The following is a 22,099-nucleotide window of genomic DNA, read 5'->3' on the forward strand; positions in this document are numbered from 1 at the left end:
CCTCACCTTCGCTGCTAGCCTGGTTAATCGGACACTGCCGTGCCCAATTCAGTCTTTTACCGTGATCCCCTTCATTTATCGTGCGCCCCGCCCATACTCTCGCTTCCTCGTCACCAAATGGCCTCCTTATTCCGCCCCCTCGTTCCCTCCCTCAGCTTGTAGTGCCCCAGTCTTCTCGAGCGTATCATGGTCCCTGCAAGTCACAAATTGTCCACTGTCGGTCGGTCTCGCCCAACCTCGACAAGCGGACCAGCAAGATGCGATCGGAGCACAGGTGCGTGAGCAGATGCGCGGAGTTTGAGCCAACCCAAGCAGGTCAGTCCGATAGCGCTGGGTGCAGCAGCGAAAGAAGCGGCACCAAGCCGCCTCACCGTCCGCTCGTTGTCCCCTCCCTTCACTCGCTCGTCCGGACGCTCGCACCGCGTGGTCCGCCTCGTTCCCCGCTCGCAGCGGGTGCGGGTGCTCAGTCTGCTATGCAGTAACCAGTGCAGTCTACGAGTCTGCTGCGAAGCCGTGCGGGACGCTGCAACCGCGATTCTTCCCTCAACTGCGCGCTCTGGCTGCGCTGTCCGTCCAGGGGTGCTCCTCTCCTCGCGGACCGAAGGGACCGACGCGCGGCGCGAGCACGCCGAGTCGGGTTCCCCGGCCTTCCACGCACACGCGCAGCGCGCCTCGACGCAGACCTCTCGCAGGCTCGTCGCCCGAGGCGAGCCCTTTGCACCTTTCTCTCTTCTTCTGCCCTTCTTCCTCTCGCTCCGTTCTCCTTGCTTTCGCTTCTTACCCTCTCTTGCTCGCAAGGTCCTCGCGCCGCACTATGGCCCGCTTCTCTGCCTCGTCCCTTGTCGCGACCGTCGCTCTCCTCGGCGCTCGCGCCGTCCTCGCCCAGACGACCATTCAGTCGCCCGCGCTCTATCAGTGCACTCCCGCCTCTTTCCAGTACACCTGCGCGTGCGTTGCTCCTTCAGTGCTCCAGAAGAACCACTCAAGCGAGCTGACTTGGGCGTGCACGCACCGCTTCCTTCGCTCAACGCAGCTCGCCCCCTTGCACTGCCGTCGCGCGCCCTTCCAACGACCAGTCGCAGACGGCCGCCGAACTTGGCACCGTTAACGACGCCTCGGGCGCCCTGTCGTGGCGCGTTACTGTTCCCGAGGGCACCCAGATCACGGTCTTCCTCACCGTGAGCCTGAGCGCGTCGATCCTGTTGGAGCACAATACTGACTTCTGCTGTTTGGCAGGACAACAACGGTGCGGTCGGCAACGGTGCACCCACCACCGTCAGCGGCGGCCCGTCAGACTGGTGCGCCTTCCTGGCTTGCGTCCTGTCCCGCCTGTGGCACGGCTGACTTCGCTTCTTTCCCAGCCTGAGCGGCTCGTCTGCTTCTTCGGGTGGTTCCTCGTCCTCGTCCGCCGCTTCTTCGGTTAGCTCGAGCGTCTCCTCGCGCGCATCGTCCGCCTCGTCCGCTGCCAGCTCGGCCGCCTCCGCCGCTTCGTCCTCCGCCTCGTCCGCTGCCTCTTCCGCCTCGAGTGCGGCGTCGAGCGCCGCTTCGACGGCTGTTTCGCACACGAGCTCGGCGAGCGAGTCGGAGACCGCCACCGGTTCCGCGTGAGTCGCCGAAGGCCTCTCGCGCAAGGCCTGGAGAAGAAAACAGCAGGCTGATCGTCTTTGTGTCTCACAGTCCGGCCGCGTCCGAGTCTGCGGACGGCGACAACGGTGCTGCCTCGCTCGCCTTCAACGGGTCCGCTCTGCTCCCTCTTTCGTGAAGGAGCTGTCGGCTAACTTTCGCTTGCTTCTAACACAGCGCCCTCGCCGTTGTCGCCGCTCTCGCGGTCGCCCGCCTTGCGTAACGCACACATTGAGCTGCCTTTTTCTCGCCCATCGGATTATCTCCGCCGGGCAAGCGGACGCTGCACGCACTTCCCGTTCCCTCTTCCTCGTCGTTCCGCCCCTTTCTGTCGTAGATCCTGTTTCAGGCCCTTCTTTTTGAGTGACTCTCTCGTAATGCATGACTTCCCTTCTTCCACGCTCGCCGGGCGGCGTGCGCGAGCGTGCATCGCTGCCCGCCGGCTTCCGCTCTTTCGTGGATCCTCATCGCGTGCCGCTACTTGCCCTAGCGCTCACTAGGCGCCCCTACGAGACGATCCGGAGCTTGTACCGTCGTTTGCAGCGATATCGACAGGGCGAACAGCTCATTCACTCGTGCAAGCCACTCGCGCGATGCGATGACTTGGGCGAGTCGAGGTGGGCGTGCCGGACCTGGTTTCGCCTTTGCGGCGCGAGGCAGAGAGAAGGACTCTATCAGGGGTGCGCTGCTACGCAGACCGTTCCAGGTTGCTTCCAGGCGTCAGCACAGCCGTCTCCTTCCCGGCCGCTTCAGCCGCCGCTTGTTCGCGCCTCCTCTCCTCGGTCTCGCAACGAACCGTGCGCTGCTGCTTCGTGCCTGCCGATGCCCATCTTCCTAGCCTGCTCGGACACCCAGGAGCCCGTCAGACCCGCCGTGAGCACCGCTGGCCCGCCGAATGCCCGAGTGGAGGTTCGTCACCTCCACCGCTCAAAACCGCTCCAGACTGCGCTCGACAGGCTTGGTTCCGCATTCATCACTCCTCAAGACCTCAGAATATCATGCTGGTCTTTGTCACGGGCGCTTCGGGCTTTGTCGGAACCGGCGTCACGAAGGAGCTGCTCGCGCACGGCTACGAGGTGCTCGGCCTCGCACGCAGTGCTGCGTCTGCCGACAAGCTGCGCCAACTCGGTGCGACCGTCCACGAGGGCTCGATCGACGACTACGACTCGCTCAAGCGGGGCGCGCAGCAGGCGGACGCCGTGATCCACCTCGCCTTCAAGCACGACTTTGAGAACTACTGGGCCAACTGCTTGCAGGAGGCCGAGGTCGTCAAGGCGCTCGGCGAGGCGCTCGAGGGCACCAACAAGCCGCTCATCGTCACATCTGGCACGGCCGTCCTCGCGGGCACGCGCGACCCCTCCTCGACCGCTGCCTCGAGCGAGCACGACCCCGCGCCGACCGACATGGCTGTCATGCCGCGTTGCGTCTCCGAAACGGCGTCGCTCGCCTTCTCGTCGCGCGGCGTGCGCGTCTCGGTCGTACGCCTCCCGCCGTCGGTCCACGGCCGGGGCGAGCACGGCTTTATCCCGATGATCGTCGACGCCGCGCGCAAGGCCGGTGCCTCCGGCTACATCGGCGAAGGCACCAATGTCTGGCCGTCGGTCGGCCGCGACGATGCCGCGGTTCTGTACCGCCTCGCGCTCGAGAAGGGCGACAACGGCGACATCTTCCACGCCGTGCACGACGAGGGCGTCCCGTTCAAGAGCATCGCCGAGGCGATCGGCGCGCGCACGGGCTTGCCGGTCAAGAGCATTAAGGAGGACGAGGGCGAGGCGCACTTCGGCTGGCTCGCACGCATCGCCAAGCTCAGCAACCCAGCGTCGGCCAAGTGGACGAGCGAGAAGCTCGGGTGGCAGCCCGAGGGCACCACGCTTCTTGAGGATATCAATGCGGGCGTCTACTGCTGAATGTCGTTGCTCTCTTTCCCTATTTCCGCTGTGCCCTTCGTCGTAGTGTCTGTGTTCCATTCGTGCAGGAATTGTGTTCTCGCGTGTTTTGGCCAAATCAGTCCTGCTCCGCTCCTTTGGCCGTGTTTCTTGAGAGCTGGCCACCGCTCCAGGATGCTGAGTTGCCCTCTGCACTACGCAATGCAACGTCTACGACCCCTTCCCACCCAACAGCGCTCCCAGCGGGTCCACCGCTTCGTCCTTCCTTGCCTGCAGGCCCAATTTCGCATTCGCGTTTGCGCTGGGGGCAAGGGCGGGAGAGCGGACAGAGAAGCCCGTCGATGGCAGAGAAGGGTTGGTCGGGGCCGGAGCTTTCTGCTGAGGCGGCTGAGCGGGAGGTAGAGCTGCGGGCGGAGGCGGATACGATGGTGTCCGCGTGACGCCAGGAGCGGGCAGTACGGCGGAAGCGAGCGGCGGCGAATGGACGGGAGGCGTGCGCGAAAGAGACGGGAGGGGCTTGTCGGTCCGCGCGCTGAGGTGCAGTGGCGGCGACGCGACGGGTGCGGCTGAAAGGCCGTTCGCACTCGTCGACGAGGCTGAGGACGCCGCTGTCGGCGGCGTCGCCTTTGCTGACGCTAGAGGAGCGACAGGAACAGGCGAGGGCGTCGCATCCGCCTTCGGCTCTTCGTCTCGCACCTTCTCCTCCGGCACGCTCAACGACAGCGTGAGCGGCTCGATCACCGCCGGATCAAACGCGTGCGCCTGCCCGCCAAGCACGTCCCTGACGTGCTTCAGCGCCGTGAGCGCCATCATCCCCGCTCTCTCGGCCCCCACTGACTCGCCCTCTGCCGAAGCAGCGCGCTCGAGCGCGTTGACGCAGAGATCGACGGCGCGGCTCATTGCGATTGACTGAGCGCGCATCGCCGCCAGGTCGGAGAGCGCGTCTTTCGCGGCGACAGGGGGAGGCGGAGGAGAGCGCTGAGGGTCCCAGGGCGCGCGAGTAGGGATCTGCGAGTAGGCTGCTGGGCGATCTGCTGACGGAGGACCAAAAGACGATGGTGACGAGGGCGAAGGGGTCGAGAAGCGTGCTTGTTGCCTCCGACGCTCCTCGGCGAGCGCTGAAGCCTCGGCAACACCACGCTGCAAGCACGACGAGTGTGAGCACGAGGAGACGCATGAGGCGGACTGGTTCAGCCATCGCGCACTTTGATCTCGTTGAACGTTCCCATCAGCGCCTTGTTGATCCCGAGCGCCTCGGCGCGTCCGTACACGCCCTTGGCCAAATCGCCCACGAGGCCCTCTCCACTCAAGAAGCCGAGTCCCTGCGGCAAGGCGGCCACGTTCCCCGCCGTCTGCGACCTCCTGTGCGCGGCCGCCTGTCGCGCAGCAGGACGGCGCAGGTCGTACTGCTCCTCCTCTTCGGGCGAGGGCGGGCCGGACGACGGCTCGCCGATGCTCGCGCCGAGCTGGACGTTCTGCGCGCGGATGTGCGCCGCCGCGGCGGGAAAAAGGTGGTCGCGGAGGTAGAGCGCCTGTTGGACGAGGAGTGCTGGACGGAAAGACGCGGCCGAGTCGGGGCAGGGTGGGTACCGCAGGAGGACCTGGAGGAACTCGCCGTATCCGTCCCTTGCGGCGCCGAGGAGTGCGTCGCGGATTCGCAGGAGCATTGCGAGCGCGATGTGCGTCGTTAGGTGCAGAGACGGGTCGAGCGCGAAGAGGCCGTCCCACAGGACGAGCGTGTCGGGGAGCGGGAACTCGCGCGAGAAGAGGAGTCGCAGCCACCGGATCGCATACAGCTGCGGCTCGACCTGTAGCCGTGCGAAAGCTGCGTGCAGAGGCGGGTCGAGCGTCGCGAGGAGCGAGTGCAGGTGCGTCGCGACGGCGACGATAGGCTGGACGAGCGCTGTCGACGACGAGCTGGGCGTTGGTGCTGAAGGCGGATAGCCTGGTGCAGGTGAAGGTCTAGGCGACAGCGAGCGCGACGGCGTGTGGTCGTAGAACGGGCTCGCGCTCTTCATGAGCGCCGAGAACAGCGCCCAGGTGTCGTGCTCGACCCACTCGCGGGCAAGCACGAGGTGCGCGAGCGACTCCTCGTTCGCGTTCGGCGACAAAGGCTCGAGCGAGTCGTAGTCGACGTACCAGAGCAGCGGCGCGAGGAGCTCGTGCATGCCCTGGCGGTACCCGATCTCGGGCGTCAGCTTGCAGTAGACGAACAGCAGGTCGACGAGCCGATCCTGCGTCGTCGACTCGCGGAAGAAGTCGACCTCGGGGAATCTACGGGTACAGCGCACGTCAGGCTCGCTTATGGTAAGGGAGAGGGAGTGAAAGCGAGCGTACGTCCGCAAGACATCCTGCCTGATCGTCTTGCGCAGCTCGAGGTCCTGGAACCACGCCTGCCACGGGTTCTCGTCGTCGAGTCCGAGCGGGTTGTTCGCCTTGGCATCGACTTTGGCGAGTCCCGCTTGTCCAGCGGTCGTAGCATGCGCCGTCGACGACGCTCCCGCGCCTGTCCCGCCGTCGTTGACCCAGCGCCCGTCCGGCGAGCGGAGGTAGCGCTCCCTCAGCTCCGTGTAGTGCGAGCGCGACTGGCTCAGGAGGAGCTCGTACGTCGAGTAGGCGGAGGGTGTGTCGGAGAGTGGGGCGGGTGACGGAAGGATGCCGAAGAAGTACTGCAGACGCAGGGCGCGGCTGGTCAGTTTGTCTGACAGCACACTTTGACTGCACAGAGACGGGGACGCACGCGCCAGCTGAGCGAGCGCAGCCCCCGCTTGTCGTCCAGAGTCCCCTGCTCTGCCTGGCCGCGCAGCACCGCGAGCGAGAGCAGCGGGTCGGCGAAGTAGCGCTCCCACCGCTCCAGTAGCTCGGCCTGCGTAGGGCGCGGTCGCTGCGGCGCCGCGTCGTCGAGCGCGCTGCTCATCGCTTTGGTCGGGAGATAGAGTGGGGCAGCGAGCGAGCGAGCTTCGGGTGCAGCCAGTGCTTGAGCAGCGACGGGTACGGGCTGAATGAGCCGGCTGGACGGAGCCTCAGGCGCACAGATTTAGCAGAAGAGGCGCGAAAGGTGCAGGAATGAGAAGGGACCAGACGATAGCGACGAGGACAACTTTAGACCACGCACACCTCGTGCAGACTCTCCTGGCCCGACATGCACGACATAGAAGAGCACAGACAAACACACGTTTCCATCCCAAACCCCCCCCCCCCTCGGCCGCAAATATTCATACAAGCATTCCCCGCTCGAGTTCTCCCCCTCACACAAGGCTGGCCCGCCCGAATCGAATCAAGCGCTCGTCTCCGCGGCAGCCGTCGTCGCGCCCTGCTGCGCCTGCTGTCCCTGCGCCTGGTAGTCGGCCATCTCGGCGTCGAGGCTCTCGAGCGTCGCCTTGGGCCGCTTGTCCCCACCCGCGCCGCGCCCGGCACCGCCGCGACGGCCGCGGCGCGCGCCGGCGCCGGCGGCACCCGGGGCGGACTGGCGAGCGGAGCCACCGGCAGCGGCGACGGTGCTGTGGTCGTGCGAAGAGAGGTGGGAGAGGGGTCAGCTGGGAGGAAGCGAGGAGGGAGGGGAGGTGGTGGACGCACGCAGACTGCGCTGCGCGCGAGTTGGGCGGCGGGGCACCGAGACGCGCCGTGAGGGGCTGGGCGGCAGCCGCGGCGGCGTTGACGCGCGAGGGGTCGACGATGACCTCGACCTTCATGGCGCGCTCTGGAGGGTTGAACGGGTCGAGTCGAGTTGGCGAGGCGGAGGGCGGAGGGGCGACGAGTGAGGGCGATGGCGTGATGGGAAAGGTGAGGTGCGAAAAGAAGGACGAGAAGGAAAGACGAGGGATCGTGGTCAGGTACTCCGTCCGAATGTTCCGATTTATCGTTCGTGCGCGACGGGCGTGTCTTTGTCCTTGCAGCCGATGCGCTCGCCAGCCATCAATCGGCTTGTGCAGGCGGTCTCGGAATCGACGCGGCAACGGGCGGGAGCTGAGCTGGATGCTGAACCATCCTGCGAAGAGGCCGGCCCGGGGGCGCAGACCTTGAAAGAGGCGAGGCGAGCGGCATGCCACACTCTCACCGTCGAGCAGGCGTCGAGCACAAGGGCAGGACCGCGAGCCGAGCTCATGGCAAGAGAGGGAGGGGCGGGCGCGCGCACGTCGCACCGCGCCTTGCACGCTCCAGACTCGCTCGTCGCCGGGTTGACCACACCCAGCGACTCGCCTCGAGTTGCACCGGCACTGCAGCGCGCACGAGGCAGCGCGCAGGCGGGCTGTGACCACGCGCTCGAGTGCCGCCTTGAGCGGGTCGAGAGTCGCGGGTCAGGGAGTTGGCGCTTGCTCGTCGTCGCGTCGCTCGCGCCGATCCGAGCCGCTGCACAGGCAAAAGAGGTGGAGGACGTCACGGCCTCGGGGTTCTCGAGCGCGCGCAGGCCGCAGCTCGAGGATGAATGGGTCGAGAGGGAGAGGGAACGGGGAAGAGGGGGGAGGAGAGGTTTCAGGACCCACTTCCGTCAATGAGGCGCTTGTTGTACTGCTGGTAGGCACCCGTCGCGTGCTCGGCCTTGTTGAAGTGCACGGTCGCGATGCCCTTGCTCACGCCCTGGGCGTTGTACGAGAGCGAGACGGTGCGAACGGGGCCGACGGTCGTAGTGAAGAGCTCCTGCACGATCGGATCCCAACGCTACATCAGTCACGCTGGTCCATCTAAATGAACGAGCTCGGTGACGTGCGAGAGCGTCGCGCGCACCTTGATCTGGCGCTCGTCGACGTCGGTCGGGAGGTTGGAAACGATGATCTTGTCACCGACGTGGACGGTGCCCTGGCTCGCAGCCTGACCCTGCGCGGCCGACTGACGACCACCACGGCCACCCTGCGCAGCGCCGGCAGGAGCAGCAGCAGCGGCAGGTGCGGCAGCGCCGTTGCGCGGGGCACGGGGGCGGCGAGGGGCGCGCGACTTGCGCTTCTCGGCGACAATGTCGTCAAGGGGCTTGTCGATGTTCATGGACTGCGTAAGAAGGGTATAAGTACGTCCCTGCAAGCCAGTTAGCCTGTCCTCGCTCGTGAAGGAGCGGGCGAGACGTGGGCACGAGGCGGGAGGGGCGCACCATGGTGACTGGGCGGCGGAGAAAGGCTGGGAGGGTCGGGGCTGCAGCCAGGTGGGCGTGATCGGGTCAACGTGTGCTCGTGCGCGCCTGTACTGCGCTCCCCGCAGCGTGCGTCGAGCTGGAGCGAGGGCGGGTGGACCACGGGAAACACGCCCCCTCGACCGCAGCATCGCGGGAACGGTGCGGGGCAGGAAGCGTCGCTGGGGAGAGAGTCGGGCTCACAAAGTCTGGCAAGCACAAGCACGGGTCTGCACGGACTGCGAGAGCGCACAGAAGGTGGGAGGAGGGAGCGAGAGCCGCCGCCGAGGGGGAACAGGGCGCCTCTTGCGCCACCTGGAGGTCAAGTGAGGGACTAGAGCAGCTTCTTAACTACTCAAAAGACCGTCTAGCATGTCAGCATTGCACAGGAGCCATGAGAGCGGGTCAAGTCACGACTCTTCCGAATGTCAATCTCTCGCTCGTCTCGCTCATCGCGGTCCGCTGTTCGGAGCAGCAGAAAGACACAGCGTGCACGCAGCCAAGCTTTGACTACGCGGCCCCGAGCCAGTCCCACCTGCGCACGCTCGCTCGGACACCGTCCCCCCCTTGTCCGTCTGCCCGACTCGACCTCGCCCCTCTCGCTTGGTCGCAGCGTGCACTGCGGGCGCAGCGAGTGTCGAGGATGCCCGTCGGACACGAGCGCATCAATGCGCGCCGCCCCGATCCTGTTCGTCTCCTTCTCCGTGCTCTCCTCGTCGCGAGGTCAATGCGGCGTCATCGTCCAGCTCAGGCTGACGTTCCTGGATACGCTCAGAATGATAATATCACCTTCATTCGTGCCCTCGAGGGCGCGTCCGACAGCGACCGGGTGCGTCGCTGCCTCGCCACGAAGCCGTTCCGCGTCACGTTCTGACTTTCCCTTCTTGCAGGCGCTTGAGATTCTCGAGGCGCTCGCCGCCCAGTTCAAACCCATCATGAAGGTGTGCAGAATGACCGACGGTCTCCGCACGGCGCCGCTGACTCGCTCCCGTTCCGTCCAGACGTGGGGCTTTGGCGTCAACTCGCTCGTCGAGCACGAATGGAACCCGACATTCGCCGGGCGCAACTGGAATGCTGGCGAAGTCATCGAGATTGTTCTTCGCAGGCCCAACGGCGAGTTGTGCGTCAGACCCCGCTGCTCTCTCTCCCGCGCACGATCGCCCTGACGAGACGAAGCGAACAGCGCGCCGTACCAGTTCCTCCTCTACGTCATGGCGCACGAGCTGGCCCACATCCGCGAGATGAACCACAGCTGGGCGTTCAAGAAGGTCAACGAGCAGATCCGCCGCGAGGTGACGAATCTCCGCGCAAAGGCGTACTACGGCGACGGGTTCTGGTCGTGCGTCCTTCCGCCTCGCCCTGCAGCTCTCGCTTCCTCCCAAGCAGCGTCGGGGCTCACGCGGACTGGTGGAACGCTGCAGCTCCGGCCGCTCGCTCAAGTACCCGAACGCGACCGCGCCGCTGACCGAAGCCGACGAGCCCGCTTTCACCTGCGGCGGCGCCAACAAGAAGCGCCGCTTCCGCCGCCGCCGCCGCGCGCCGTCCCCCGTCGGTCCGACCAAGGCGCGCGGGAGCGCCGTCAAGCTCGGCAACACCGGGAGGCAGACGGCCATCGCGGCCAAAGCGGGCGGAAGGGTCACGCGCAAGGGCGCATTCCCAAAGGAGGGCGGGCAGACGCTCGGTGACGACCCGGAGCAAAGCACGTATCGGTGCGTCCATTCTCGCAGTCCCGCTCGCGTGTTTGTATCGCAGATAGGGCGGCTTATCAGCCTGCCTTTTCTGCGTGAGTTGATGAGGGCGTGCGCGCGTGTCTGACTCGTCTTTCTGTCCTGCCGCACAGCCGTCGCGCCCAGTCAAAGGACGCCGTCTCTGCACGCGCCCTCGCCGCCGAAGCCCGTCTCGCGCGCGAGCGTGCCCTCCGCGCCGCCGAGGCTCGCGCGTCCGGCGCGCCCGTGCCCGCGTCTTCGGACAGGAAGCCCGCGCTCGTCGACCTCACAAGTGACGGCGAGGGCGACGGTGAGGGCGAGGGAGGCGGGGCGTTCGAGTGGTGGGAGACGGACGAGGAGGACAAGCCGGAGCGGGTGTTGAGGGACGAGGAGAAACGGTGGCTCGAGGAGGACATGAGGGGGTGGAGGGCGGCATTCGGCGACGAGGACGAGGAGAGGGATGTCAAGCCGGCGGTGGCGGAGGGGAGCGGCCAGACGAGGGAGAAGGGCAAGGGGAAGAAGCGTGCGACGGCGAGCGAGGAGGTCGAGGACGTCAAGCCCGATATCGGTTCCTCAAAGCGCACCGCCGCGTCGCCCTCGCCCTCCACTTCGTCGCGCCACCAGAACTCTACCTCTTCCTCAGCGGCGACGAAGCGTCGCCTGTCCCCCTCTCCCGCCGTCGACCCGTTCGCCGGCCTCGACCTCACGCCAGAGGAGCGCGCCTGGCTCGCCGCAGACGCGAGCGAGCACAGCGCGGGAGGCGACGTCGAGCACGTGGGCAAGAAGGCGAGGGTCGCGATGATGAGCATGCCTGGGTGGATGGGCGGCAAGGGCGCGAGCGGGGGCGGCAAGCGCTCTGGGGCGGGTGGGAAGGGGAAGACGAAGCGGACTGGTACGTGCTCGCGCGCCGTCTTGATGACTCTCTAGCAACTTGTCTTCTGTACTCAGCGATGCGCTGACAGTGTCGATCTGATGCAGCCTGGATCGACTGGTTCGACGATGACGCCGATGACGCCGTCCTGGCCGACTCGGAGGAGGACAAAGATGCTGGTGCACTTGCGTCGAAGCCCGCCAAAGCTATCAAAAAGGCCGGGCCAAGCTCCCGCAAGCACCGCCTGTCCACCAACGACGACGAGGTGGGCTCTTCCGCTCCACCATCCTCTCGCCCCTTCCCTTGACCTCTTCCCATGTTGTTGTGCTCGTCAACACCGCTGTGCTGAACTCCGTATCCGCCATGTCGTAACTCGCTCGTCTGCTTGTGTCCCGTGTACATAAGCCGTCTCGCGACTTTGCCGCTTCGTTTCTCGCTGTTGTTGTTCCGACTCTCTCGTTTGACATCCCTCTCCCACGGAATACACTCACCGCTGCAGCCTCCTCTGCAGCCGCGCGCCAAGCCGTCGACTCAGAAGTCGGCCGCTTCGGGTTCGAAGCTGTCAACGTCGGCGGCGCCTTCGCCTTCTCGTAGCGCGCCGATGAAGTTCTTCTCGACTGGCGCGCCGACTCAGCCAGCGCTCGATATGTCCACGCGTTCGTCGACTTCGAAGCGCCGGCACTCGCCTTCACCATCGCCGCCTCCCTCGCCAAAGGTCAAGAAGAAGGCGATCTCGCTCCCCGGACCCAGCAGGAAAAACGCCGTCAAGGTCGTACATCCGCCTGCGACTGACGACGATGTCGATGACCACGAGCCGTCCAAGACAGGCGGCGCAGCCAAGAAGAAGGGCAGGGTCAATGCTGCGCCGCCCCCGCCGCAGAAGAAGCCGCGCAAGACTCGCTCCGACAAGGGCGTCAAGCGCGGTCCGCGCAAGGCCAAGGCCGCTGTCGCACCCGCTGCGCCCTCGTCGAAGCTTGATGAGCGCTCTGACTCGGACTCGCCCCGCGCCCGCGTGTCGACAAGCCCCGAGACGGGCGAGAAGGGGCCGGCTGCGCGCGTCAAGGCGCAGAAGGATCGCATGCGCGAGCTCGCAGAGCAGGCCGAGCGCGACGACAACGAGATTGACTGGTCCGACGTCGACACGGCGGCTGCTGCGCCGAAGAAGGACGAGCGCTTCGAGCCGGTCGTCGTCGGGCTCGAACTGCGCGGTAAGGAGGAGCCCGTCGCCTCGTCGTCGAAGTCTGGGATGCCGCACGGGCTCAAGACGGCGGTCGTCGGCGCTGCGGCGGAGAAGCGCGCTGCCTCGTCGTCGGCGAAGAACGAGAGAATGCCCGCTCACCCCTCGGCAATTCCAAGCAATCGCGCTGGCGTGCCAGTCTGGCAGCTTGACTCGGACGTCAGCATCGACTCGGATGCGTCGTCCGTCTGCTCGCTTCCCTCGCAAGACCCGAAACGCCCCTTTATCGAGCTCGACGCAGTGGAACGCAGCGAGATCCTCGAATCGTTCGACAAGCAGGAACGTTTCAACGCACGCCTTGCAGCCAAGAAGCGCGCGCGGGAGGAGCGCCAGCTGCGCGAGGCCAAGGAGCGCGAGGCGAGCGAGAAGCGCGCGCTGCAGCGGATCGCCGAGCACGCGAAGCGCGCGCAGGACGAGGCGGCGGCGCGCCCCGCGGCGGTCGAGAAGCCGACAGGCTGGGGCGAGAACATGTTCACGTCGAGCCCGCAGCCCGATTTCGAGGCGCGTGCGAGGCTCACCGACATGTTCAATGCCTTTGCCGGCCCATCGGCTTTGCCAGGCGCACCCGATTTCGCGGCCGCGGGCGGCGAGTCGGACAGGGCGTGGAGCTGCCTGGCGTGCACGATGATGGTGCATCACCGTCTGTCCCTACGCGTGGATCGCGCTCATTCTCTTTCCGCAGAACCACGCGCTCATGCCTGCCTGTGAGATGTGCGGACAGTCGAGGGGCGTCAGCGTTAGCTGAAGTCGGGTGCGTCACGTTTCCACAGCTGATTGTACGAGAGCGAACTATCACGGCTGACTCGTGCACGCCGACAGCACTCCTTCGTCCAGACACCGTACACAATGACTGGCCTCTCGCCGCGTCCGGTCGACTTCTACATGTCCCGCCTGTCTGCTCAACCTGCTTACGAAGCCCTTCCTGCCTGTCATACTGTTCAGTCCGCAAAGTCCGCACCCCGAAGCCTGCTTTCCTTCCTGTCGATGTCTTTCACCGCCTGCAACACACGCCTTGTACGCCACGGCCGGGCGTACGGCTGCTCGGAGTCTTACCATCGTGCTCAAAGAGGTGATCTGACGGTGCGCAGAAGGGTAGCATTGTAAGGGAGTTCTTCGAGACTCACCGCTCCCCTTCGTCGTTTGGACGCGCATGGTCTCCAGCGTTCTTCACTGCCTCTTGTGCACGAACATATCCACGCTGAGTTTCGCATTACACGCAGTCCTGCTGGGCTGTCAGGGTGACAGGCGCTGAGCGACTTGAGAAGGTCCCGGCGAGCCCCTTCGTTCTTCCGCCGCGTCGCCGGGCTCTTGACCCATTCACAGATACGTGGAGCTCACATCGTGGTCTCGTCGAGCGTGGCTGTCCAGCATCGAGCATCGCGCGTCGCGCCTGGACGGCGAAGAAACGCGAGGAGGCGGTCCAGGCGCACGTCGGCCCTGCGCCCGATCACGCTCGTCTGGGCTTCCGAAGGATCCGAAACATCTCCTCGCGTCGCCCACGCGGGCTCGCTCAATCCTCTTTGTGATCGTAGAAGAACCTTACTGCTGGACCGAGCGGGGGGTTCCGGCTCATCCTGGCTCGAAAGCGCTTTCCGCTCTTCCCTCCTTCTGCTCCTCACCAACTCCTCACCTTGCACGTCCGCCGCGATGCACTCTGCTGGACTCCTCGCTGCTCTCACAGCACTTGCTTCGGTGGCTCTTGCGGCCCCTGCGCCGACCTGTACGGGCCGTCGCTACCTCGACGTTTGTGTGTCTCTGTACTTGTGTTTAGCACGTGGAAGGGGCGCAGTCCGCTGACGCGACAGCTGCAGCGTCCGGCACCTGCAAGACCTGCCCCATCAACTTCTTCGCATGTACGAGCGCCACCGACCCCATCTCCTGGTGCGCTTCCTCCTCTCTCTCCATGTCAGGCGTGCCAGGCGTTTGATATCCCGCTGTTGGCAGTTCTCGAGGCTACTTCATGACCGCCGACAAGCAATGCGTCAAGCATACTGAATGCCCCGACGGCACGTTTCCCGACCTTCCGAGTGCGCTTGGCTTCCTTCGCTTCCGCCCCCTTTTTAATGCTGAAGAGCCGCACGTTGCCAGATCGTGCCTGCAAGAAGTGCCCGAGCCCCTATGCTCTGACCTGCTCGAACGGTGATGCGCAAGGCACGGCGTCCTGGTGAGTGTTCCGCATCATTCGCTGCTTTCCGCCGCAACTGACATTAGCAAATCACCGTTCAGCAAGGCGGGCATGTGCTTGCTTGCTGGGCGATGCATCTCCGACAAGCGCATCCCGGGTGGCTATTTCTGCCAAAGTACGTCTAGTCTTACCCCTGCGAACGTTGCAACTCGCTTACAGCTTCTCGCCTTGCAGACGGCATCGCTTCTGCATGCGGTGACGGCGTCAAGTTCTGCGATCGTCAGACGGGCGCACCCACGACGTGCGCTGCCGGTTACCTGAAGCCGCCGACGGGGCAGAACAAATGTGTTAAGGGGTACGTCGCTCCGTCACTCCGCTCGAGCTTCCCCTTCTCTGACGCATCCTCGTTCCAGCACTTCCGACATGTTCTATGACTTCCTGGACGGCGTTTACGTCAAAGATTGCGCCAAGGCGGCCACCTATCGCTGCGACGATACGCGGTGCTACACTCTAACTCTGGCAAAGCACCTTGACGGTTCGCCTCCGCCTGTTGTCAAGTTTCCGGTGCTCGCTATTGACAAAGCTTATGTTTGGGGCAGTCTACTCAAACATGTGCACCCCGTGCCAGGACGGCGCCCATCTGACATGCGACATTGACGGCTTTGCGACGAGCTGCTTGCCCGATTGGCACCTCGTCCCCTACGCCAGTTCCAACTCGCTCGGCCAAGACGCGTACGACTTCGAAGGCCAGGGAAAGAAGGCTTGCATCAGGTGCAATGGCGACCGCGTGTGGGACGAAGCGCAGCAGAAGTGCACGCTCACGTGTGCCGAGGGCTTCCGGCCGCACAGTGCGTCCCTAGCCTTGCTCTCAACACGACCAGTCTGCATTTGTGGAGGGTTTGACTGAACCTCCGTGTCTTACTGTGTTACAGCAGCCGGCATGACCGACTACTGCGGTAGCTGCTCGGGCGAAGGCGCTATCTGCCCCGCCGACGAGACGTGGATGACCTGCGGTATCGAAGGGTCGAACCGCAATTTCTACCTCGACGTGCCTTCGCGCACGTGCAAGGAGCAGATGTGCGTCGCTCAATTCCTCGGTCGCGCCTGGCGTGTCCGCGCATGCAATCTGGTCCTGACGATTGCTTTCTTCTTTGTTGTGTCTCCTAGATTCTCGTGATCCTTGTCTATGACTTGACAAGCCATTGCCCGTATCCTCGATCTCCCTCTGTCCTTCTCGGGTTTTCGTGCTGTCACACCTGGTCCTATATCCTCTTGGCACCCTCTGCTCATTCGCAACATGCATCTTTCCGAAGCAGCCAGCAGTCTGCCTGAGCTGAGCTGGCGAGGAGATGTACCGGCAAAAATACGAGAGTCGAGCCACGGGGCAAGAGGTAGGGAACGACGTTGCTGCAGTAAGAGGTGCAGAAGACTATGCACAGGTAAGGTGTGCTACAGCGTCCGAATGAGCGGGATCAGGGGGAGGAACGAATCGAATCGGTGTCGGGAGACGGATCGAGATTGGTCGGGAGGGGGCATGCAAGTGAGGGAAGACAGCGCGACGAGCGGATTAAGCGGCTGGCGGCTCGGCGGGGTCGTTGACGCTCAGAGAAGCGGTTCCGCCCGTAAGTACACGAATTCTGCAGGGAACACGAACGTCAGCACGGCTACGAGGCTGGACTCTGCAAACCAAGGCAAAGAAGGGCGCGCACCGCTCGGCCTCCTTTTCCTCGCGCTCCCGCTCGGTCCGCTCGCGCATCGCCACAAGGTCCCAGTCCTCGTCCTCGTCCTCGCCATCGCTGTCGTCGGCGCCGAGGAGCTCGGCGTTGAACGTAAAGAGGTCGCGGCCCGAGAGGCCGTTGAGCTTGCCCGCGGCGGCCGTCGCCGACTTGGCCGACCGGATCGCCTCCTCCTCGGCGGCCTTCTTGCTCGCGCGGTTCTTCTTCCACTCGGCGAACGACTCCTTCGTCACCGGCGTCAGCTTGGTGTGGTCGAGCTTGTGGCGCTGCGAGAGACGTGTGCAAGGCGGATTAGCACGTCGACAAGCTGGCCAATCAGCAGCCTCCTGCGCAAGCCACCGCGAGCACAGGAGGCACGCAGTGAGCAGTCCGACGCACCTCGACCTCGAGGAACTCGTCGAGCGAAATCTCGCGCGCCGCCTCGTCCTCGGCCGCCTTCTTCTTCTGGCTCTGCAGCACAAAGCCGGGTGGCAGCGCGTGTCTGTGCATGCAAGAGGGAGCGTGAGCAGAGCACGAGGCGACACAGGGAGCGGGATGGTCACGGACCGGTAGATGCAGTTCTCGCCAGCAGGGCACTCCCTGCACGGGAGGAGACGGGTGTCAGCACCGCCTGCCTTCCAAGCCGCTGCAGAGAGCAAGCTCGAGCAGGAAAGGGCGGACGCACCAGAACCACCCATACTTGTTGTCCTCGATCGCCTTGAGGAAGTGCACGCAGACAATCTCGGTCGTCGCCTTCGGGTTGCCTTTCTTACTCACGGCGTCGCGCAGCTGCTCCTCCGTCCAGGTCGACATGTCTGTTCAGTCGTGAAAGTCGCACTCGTCAGCTGGCCGCACGGGAAAGAAGGGCAAGAGAGGGAGAGCAGGGACGGACCGTCGCCCCGGTCGGCCTTCTTTGCCGCCTCGCGCTGATCCTCGTACACGTTGGCCTTTTCTTGCGCGCGATTCTTGAGGTCGTGCGAGAACTTGCACTTGGTGCTGTGTTCGTCGTGATGGCAGTCGCAGCGAGAGAGGTCGGAACGGAGTGGTTGAGAAGGTCAGCGAGGGTTCGAAGAAGGACGAGGGAAGGAGGTCAACGGACCCCTTTGTGCACTTGCCGGCCTTGTGGAAGGCACACAGGATCGTCTTGGGGTCTGCAGACCAGAGCGCGTGAGCTCGAGAGTCGCAGAAGAGGGCCAGGAAAGGAGAACGCACCGACACCAAAGGGCACCTTGGGCTGCACGATCTCGGTGACGCCGTACAGCTGGCCGTCGAGCTCGCGCTTGGCGGCCTCTGCCTTTTTCTTTTCATTGATGCGCTGCTTCTCCTTTTCCTTTTCCTGCGACTCCTTGTTCTTGCCCTTCTGCGCCTCCTGCTGCTGGATGATCTTGACCTGCTGCTGGACCTTGGCCGACTTGCCCTTGTTCTTCATGCCAAAGGTCTGGCGGCATGGCAAGCGGGTGTGCGGGTGCGAGAATTGCGGGGAGGAGATGAAGGCGGAGGGACCGGGTCGTGTGGAGGTGACACGGGCACCGGCGGAGGTGGCGAGAGCGGTCGAATGAGTGCACAGAGCACAGCAACGAGCACGGCGAGTACCAGACCGTCCAGAGGAAGTGCGAGAGTGAGAGAAGAGCGGGTCAGCGTCATGTCTCGACAGCTCCAGCTCGCGCACACGGCAACGAGGCGAGCAGCGGGCAAGCGCACCTTGTCGACGGCCACCTTCTTGGGCTTGTTGTCCTGCTTCTTGGGCGGCATGGTGCGTGTGGCGGGCGGTGCGCGGGTGCAGTGCGGGTCGGGGACGAAGAGGGATTCGTGCGGGCGACAGCGGCGGCGCGGGGCGGTGCTCGCTTCTCAGGTGCACTCGTGAGCTCTGTGTGCGTCTTTTGAGCGGCTGGAATGCGCTCCAGTCGAATGCAGCGCGAGGTGGACGGCCCTCAAAAACGTTCGCCGCTCCCTCGCGCATCTCTCTCTCTCGTCCGTCGCTCTTGCTCTCGCTGTGCAGAAGCTGCGCCTGCTGCCTGGACTCTGGCCCGTGCATGCGCTCGCTCTGGTCCTGCCTCGCCCGCTGCTTCCCCCGCTCGTTCTCGTCGTCCCGCTCTATGGCCGCATCCACTCGCTCTCCCTCCCCGCCGACGCTCGACGCGCCGCCCGCCGCAAAGCGCATGCGCATGCATGCACCCGACGAGGAGCAGGCGGTCGAGCTCCCGACAGAGCAGCCGGCGCAGACCCCGACAAAGCGCCGGCGCACTCTGCCCTACGCTCAGGGGATGCACCTCGCACCCATGGTCCGCATCGGCACCCTCCCCGTGCGCCTCCTGTGTGCGTCCTCTCACTCTTGTTCACAACGCGTCCCTGGCTGACCCAGTTGCATAGCCCTCGAGTATGGCGCAGAGCTCGTCTGGGGCCCGGAGATCGTCGACAAGGCCATCATCGGCGCACAGCGCACCGTAAACCGTGCGTTTCTCCCTCGAGAGTATCTACCTGGGTCACGCTGACACTAAGAGGCGTCGCAGCGAAAACGGGCGTAGTCTCGTTCGTCAAGAACGGCCGCTCCATCTTCGAGTGCCACCCGATCGAAAAGCCGCGCCTCATCTTCCAGCTCGGGTCCGCCTCGCCCGAGCTTGCCGTTCAGGCGCTCAAGGTCATCGAGCAGGACGTGGCGGGCGTCGGTCTCAACTGTGGCTGCCCAAAATCGTTCAGCTTGCAGGGCGGGATGGGCGCAGCGCTGCTGAAGGACCCGGAGCGGCTCTGCTCGGTGCGCCTTTTCCTGCGCTTTCTGCTTCACTATGTAGAGTCTCATCGATTCCTGGTACAGATCCTGAAAGCGCTCGTCGGCGCTACCGACCTTCCCATTGACGCCAAGATCCGGCTTCTCCCCCTTCCTCCCTCCAGCGACTCCTCTGCCTCCTCTACGACCGCCGACGCCACTCTCGCATCCGGCTCGTCGACGCCCGTGCCTTCCGGATCAGCGTCCCCCGCCTCGGCCGCCGTTCCCACCCCCTCCACCGTCCTCGAGCCCACCATCCCTCCCACGCTCGCCGTCCCCACCGCCGCCGCACCCGCAAGCACAGACGAGCCGACCCTCCCGCTCGTCGCGCAAATCTTGTCGACGGGCATCTCCAACCTGACGGTGCACTGCCGCACGCAGACGATGCGCTCGAGCGAGCCTGCGCTGCACGCGCGCATGCGCGGGATCACGCACCTGGGGCGCGAGCGCGGCGTGCCCGTCGTCTGCAACGGAGACGCGCTCGGAGGCGGGAAGGAAGGGGCGTGGGGGAACTTTGACGAGGTTTGCGAGGTGACGGGTGCGTTCTTGCGGATCCATCCCTCCTCTCGGGATTGGTTCCGCAGGCAGAGCTGACGCTGGTCTCGTCGATTGTCCTTTGGCGCGCGCGACAGGTGTCTCGAGCGTCATGATTGCGCGGGCAGCCGAGGCGAACCCGTCGTGCTTCTCTGCGGAAGGGCTCAAGGACCCCATCAGCGAGGTCATCCCGCGGCTGCTCCGCATCGTGTGTCTTCCCTCCTCCCCTCCCCGGTCCTCAGTTCACTGACCGGTACATGCGACACGTAGGCAATCGCGACGGGCAACCACTACTCGAACACCAAGTACATCCTCAACGCGCTCAACCTGCACGCGTCGCCGACGCCGCCGAGTCGCGAGCGCAACCGCGAGCTCAAGCTCGCGATGAACAAGGCGAGGTCGTACGCCGAGATGGGCGCGGCGTTTGGCGTCGGCGCGGACGAGGTCGAGGAGCTGCAGGCGGCGGACGAGGCGGCGATCGAGGCGATGCTGCCTGCGTGGAGCGAGAGGAGGAAGGCGATCGTCGAGGTTGAGGGGGAGCCCTGAAGCGGGGAACGTAGAATCTGAAGCGCTTTCCTGCGACACATGCTCTGCAGCGCGAGTAGCGAAATCTATCCTGCAGAAGATGACCCGCGTTTGCACCTTGTCCCAGCGGGCTACGCCAGCTCAAAGTACCTCCTCCTCTCCCAGTCGGTCACGGCCTCGCTAAACAGCATCCACTCGTTCTCTCTCGTCCTTCCGAGATGCTCGACCGTCTCGTCGCCGAGCACCTCCCTCGCGACGCTCTCGCGGCGGAGCATGCGCTCGGTCGCGTGCTCGAGCGAGCGCGGGAGGCGCGCGAGCGACGCGGGCGGCGTGCGGGGCGAGATGGGCGCGCAGGGGAGCGAGAGGCGCTGGCGGATGCCGCGGAGGCCGAGCGCGAGGAGCGCAGAGAAGGTCAGGTGCGGGTTCATCTGCGTGGCGCGGATGCAAGTCAGGCGTCGGTCCCAGTGCAGCGTACAAGTGAGGGAGAAAAGGAGAGGGACGCACGTCGGCACCGGGGACGCGGACCTCGAGACGCGTGCTCTTTGCGTCGCCGAGCGGCGGGCTGATGATGCGCACCGACGCGAGGCGCGACTCGTACGCGTACGAGACGGTCGTCGGCGCCCAGTACGACTCGACGAGGCGCTTGTAGCTGTGGGACAAGGGACTGCGGTCAGGTCGAGAGGGAGGAACGGGTGAGGATGGGGAGACTGACCCGTTGACGGTAGGGACGAGGCAGGGCATCTGCATTCGGCGAGAGGGCCTCATCAGCACCGGAAAGAACGGAAAAGCAGGATGACGGGACGCACAATGTCGGGCAGTCCGTCGAGGACGCCGGCGAGGAACCACTCTGCGACCTGCGAGATGCGCTTCGTGTCCTCGTACTGCGCGCCCTGCCTACCCTTGTCCATGTCCCCCTCCTCGACCGCAAACACGTTCCGTCCGCTCTTGTCCCTCAAGCTGATGTGCACATGGCCCGAGCACCCCGGCTGGTCCGCGTAGGGTTTCGCCATGAAGGTCGGGAGGACGCCGTGCGCGAGCCCGGTCGATTTCGCGACGTGCTTGAAGAGCGTCGCATTGTCGGCCATGCGCTGCACGGGCTGGTACGCGAGCGCAGACTCGTATACGCCCGGACCCGTCTCGGTGTGGTGCCCTGCGCGCGACAACGGGTCGCTCGTCAACTCGGCAGCACCGAAGCATGGCTGGAAAGAGAGGGCCAGGGACGCACCTTCGATGGGAATGCCAAACTTGGCGCAGTTGTCGAAAATGTCGAGAAAGTACTGCTTGTTGACCTCCGGGCGCAGGAGAGAGTAGCCGTGCATGCCCTCAGTCATGGCCTTGAGGTTGTTAAAGTTTTTGGCGTGCAACGACTCGGGAGTCTCGGCAAAGTTGAAGTATTCGTACTGCGTGCGGGTGAGAACGGCGGGGAGTGCGAACGTCAACGCGACATGCAAAGAAGGGGAGGGGAGATGGGAGAGAACGCACCTCTGCGCCGGCGAAAGCTTCGTACCCCTCCTTCTCGAGTTCGGCGCACACGCGCTGAAGGGTCGCACGCGGGCACGCGCACAGGCCCTCGTTCGTGTCGGGGTCGAGGAAGGTGACGAGGAAGAAGGGGAGGTGGGGCGCGGAGTGGGTGCGGCGGTACGAGTCGAGGTCGATGCGCGCGAGGATGTCGCGGTAGCCGTTGCCGAGGTTTGAGATGGAGAGCTCGGTGCGGTACGTCGCGTCGTGCATGTCCCAGCCGAAGATGACGGAGCAGAACCCGAGGCCTTCCGTGCGAGAGGGGTCGTCAGTCGGGCAAGCTCGAGGGGAGGGCACAGAGGGGGCTGGACGCACCGCTCTTGGCGACTGAGAGGAACTTTGCCTTTGTGACGATCTTTCCGCGGAGGATGCCGTCGATGTCGATGCCTGCGAGCTGCACCTTGTCCTCGTTGGCGAGCTCGCGCTCGATGTCTGCGAGGGTGTAGGGCATGGTTGGGAGTGTCTGTGTGGGCTCTATAGCGTCAGCACGGTCT

The 22,099-nt window shown here is 65.0% G+C and overlaps 9 protein-coding genes across 9 annotated transcripts; 5 read left to right on the plus strand and 4 right to left on the minus strand.

Annotated features, from left to right (window-relative positions):
• Positions 1-814: 814 nt before the first annotated feature.
• JCM10292_007147 (uncharacterized protein) lies at positions 815-1,762 on the plus strand (the record flags this gene model as incomplete). Its single annotated transcript, XM_076648223.1, has 5 exons — positions 815-948; positions 1,034-1,178; positions 1,237-1,298; positions 1,362-1,604; positions 1,678-1,762. 5 exons carry the CDS (start codon positions 815-817, stop codon positions 1,760-1,762), a joined length of 669 nt encoding a protein of 222 aa, XP_076506170.1.
• Positions 1,763-2,621: 859 nt separating this feature from the next.
• Positions 2,622-3,530, plus strand: JCM10292_007148 (SDR family oxidoreductase; the record flags this gene model as incomplete). The annotated part of the gene is made up of 1 exon (XM_076648224.1): positions 2,622-3,530. One exon carries the CDS (start codon positions 2,622-2,624, stop codon positions 3,528-3,530), a length of 909 nt encoding a protein of 302 aa, XP_076506171.1.
• A 189-nt stretch (positions 3,531-3,719) lies between these two features.
• On the minus strand, positions 3,720-6,426 carry JCM10292_007149 (uncharacterized protein; the record flags this gene model as incomplete). The annotated part of the gene is made up of 4 exons (XM_076648225.1): positions 3,720-4,649; positions 4,715-5,783; positions 5,847-6,178; positions 6,250-6,426. 4 exons carry the CDS (start codon positions 6,424-6,426, stop codon positions 3,720-3,722), a joined length of 2,508 nt encoding a protein of 835 aa, XP_076506172.1.
• A 360-nt stretch (positions 6,427-6,786) lies between these two features.
• YRA1 (RNA-binding protein YRA1) lies at positions 6,787-8,489 on the minus strand (the record flags this gene model as incomplete). Its single annotated transcript, XM_076648226.1, has 4 exons — positions 6,787-7,009; positions 7,086-7,209; positions 7,994-8,147; positions 8,235-8,489. The coding sequence occupies 4 exons, from the start codon at positions 8,487-8,489 to the stop codon at positions 6,787-6,789; spliced, it is 756 nt and encodes a 251-aa protein (XP_076506173.1).
• Positions 8,490-9,253: 764 nt separating this feature from the next.
• On the plus strand, positions 9,254-13,169 carry JCM10292_007151 (uncharacterized protein; the record flags this gene model as incomplete). The annotated part of the gene is made up of 10 exons (XM_076648227.1): positions 9,254-9,298; positions 9,386-9,439; positions 9,501-9,551; positions 9,612-9,730; positions 9,794-9,949; positions 10,032-10,319; positions 10,451-11,208; positions 11,295-11,452; positions 11,699-13,054; positions 13,107-13,169. 10 exons carry the CDS (start codon positions 9,254-9,256, stop codon positions 13,167-13,169), a joined length of 3,048 nt encoding a protein of 1,015 aa, XP_076506174.1.
• A 1,318-nt stretch (positions 13,170-14,487) lies between these two features.
• Positions 14,488-15,726, plus strand: JCM10292_007152 (uncharacterized protein; the record flags this gene model as incomplete). The annotated part of the gene is made up of 7 exons (XM_076648228.1): positions 14,488-14,588; positions 14,651-14,724; positions 14,784-14,904; positions 14,963-15,084; positions 15,149-15,397; positions 15,482-15,626; positions 15,717-15,726. The coding sequence occupies 7 exons, from the start codon at positions 14,488-14,490 to the stop codon at positions 15,724-15,726; spliced, it is 822 nt and encodes a 273-aa protein (XP_076506175.1).
• Positions 15,727-16,116: 390 nt separating this feature from the next.
• TMA46 (translation machinery-associated protein TMA46) lies at positions 16,117-18,016 on the minus strand (the record flags this gene model as incomplete). Its single annotated transcript, XM_076648229.1, has 9 exons — positions 16,117-16,186; positions 16,259-16,551; positions 16,664-16,766; positions 16,832-16,864; positions 16,950-17,079; positions 17,157-17,260; positions 17,364-17,415; positions 17,477-17,702; positions 17,966-18,016. 9 exons carry the CDS (start codon positions 18,014-18,016, stop codon positions 16,117-16,119), a joined length of 1,062 nt encoding a protein of 353 aa, XP_076506176.1.
• A 344-nt stretch (positions 18,017-18,360) lies between these two features.
• SMM1 (tRNA-dihydrouridine(20) synthase (NAD(+))) lies at positions 18,361-20,108 on the plus strand (the record flags this gene model as incomplete). The annotated part of the gene is made up of 6 exons (XM_076648230.1): positions 18,361-18,580; positions 18,635-18,715; positions 18,775-19,016; positions 19,077-19,566; positions 19,661-19,770; positions 19,833-20,108. The coding sequence occupies 6 exons, from the start codon at positions 18,361-18,363 to the stop codon at positions 20,106-20,108; spliced, it is 1,419 nt and encodes a 472-aa protein (XP_076506177.1).
• Positions 20,109-20,218: 110 nt separating this feature from the next.
• Positions 20,219-22,056, minus strand: JCM10292_007155 (glutamine synthetase family protein; the record flags this gene model as incomplete). Its single annotated transcript, XM_076648231.1, has 7 exons — positions 20,219-20,515; positions 20,592-20,736; positions 20,800-20,828; positions 20,894-21,237; positions 21,313-21,487; positions 21,570-21,853; positions 21,921-22,056. 7 exons carry the CDS (start codon positions 22,054-22,056, stop codon positions 20,219-20,221), a joined length of 1,410 nt encoding a protein of 469 aa, XP_076506178.1.
• Positions 22,057-22,099: the final 43 nt, after the last annotated feature.

Source organism: Rhodotorula paludigena (genome assembly GCF_050403205.1).
Source record: "Rhodotorula paludigena JCM10292 DNA, Rt_paludigena_JCM10292v1_ctg14, whole genome shotgun sequence".
NCBI lineage: Eukaryota > Fungi > Basidiomycota > Microbotryomycetes > Sporidiobolales > Sporidiobolaceae > Rhodotorula > Rhodotorula paludigena.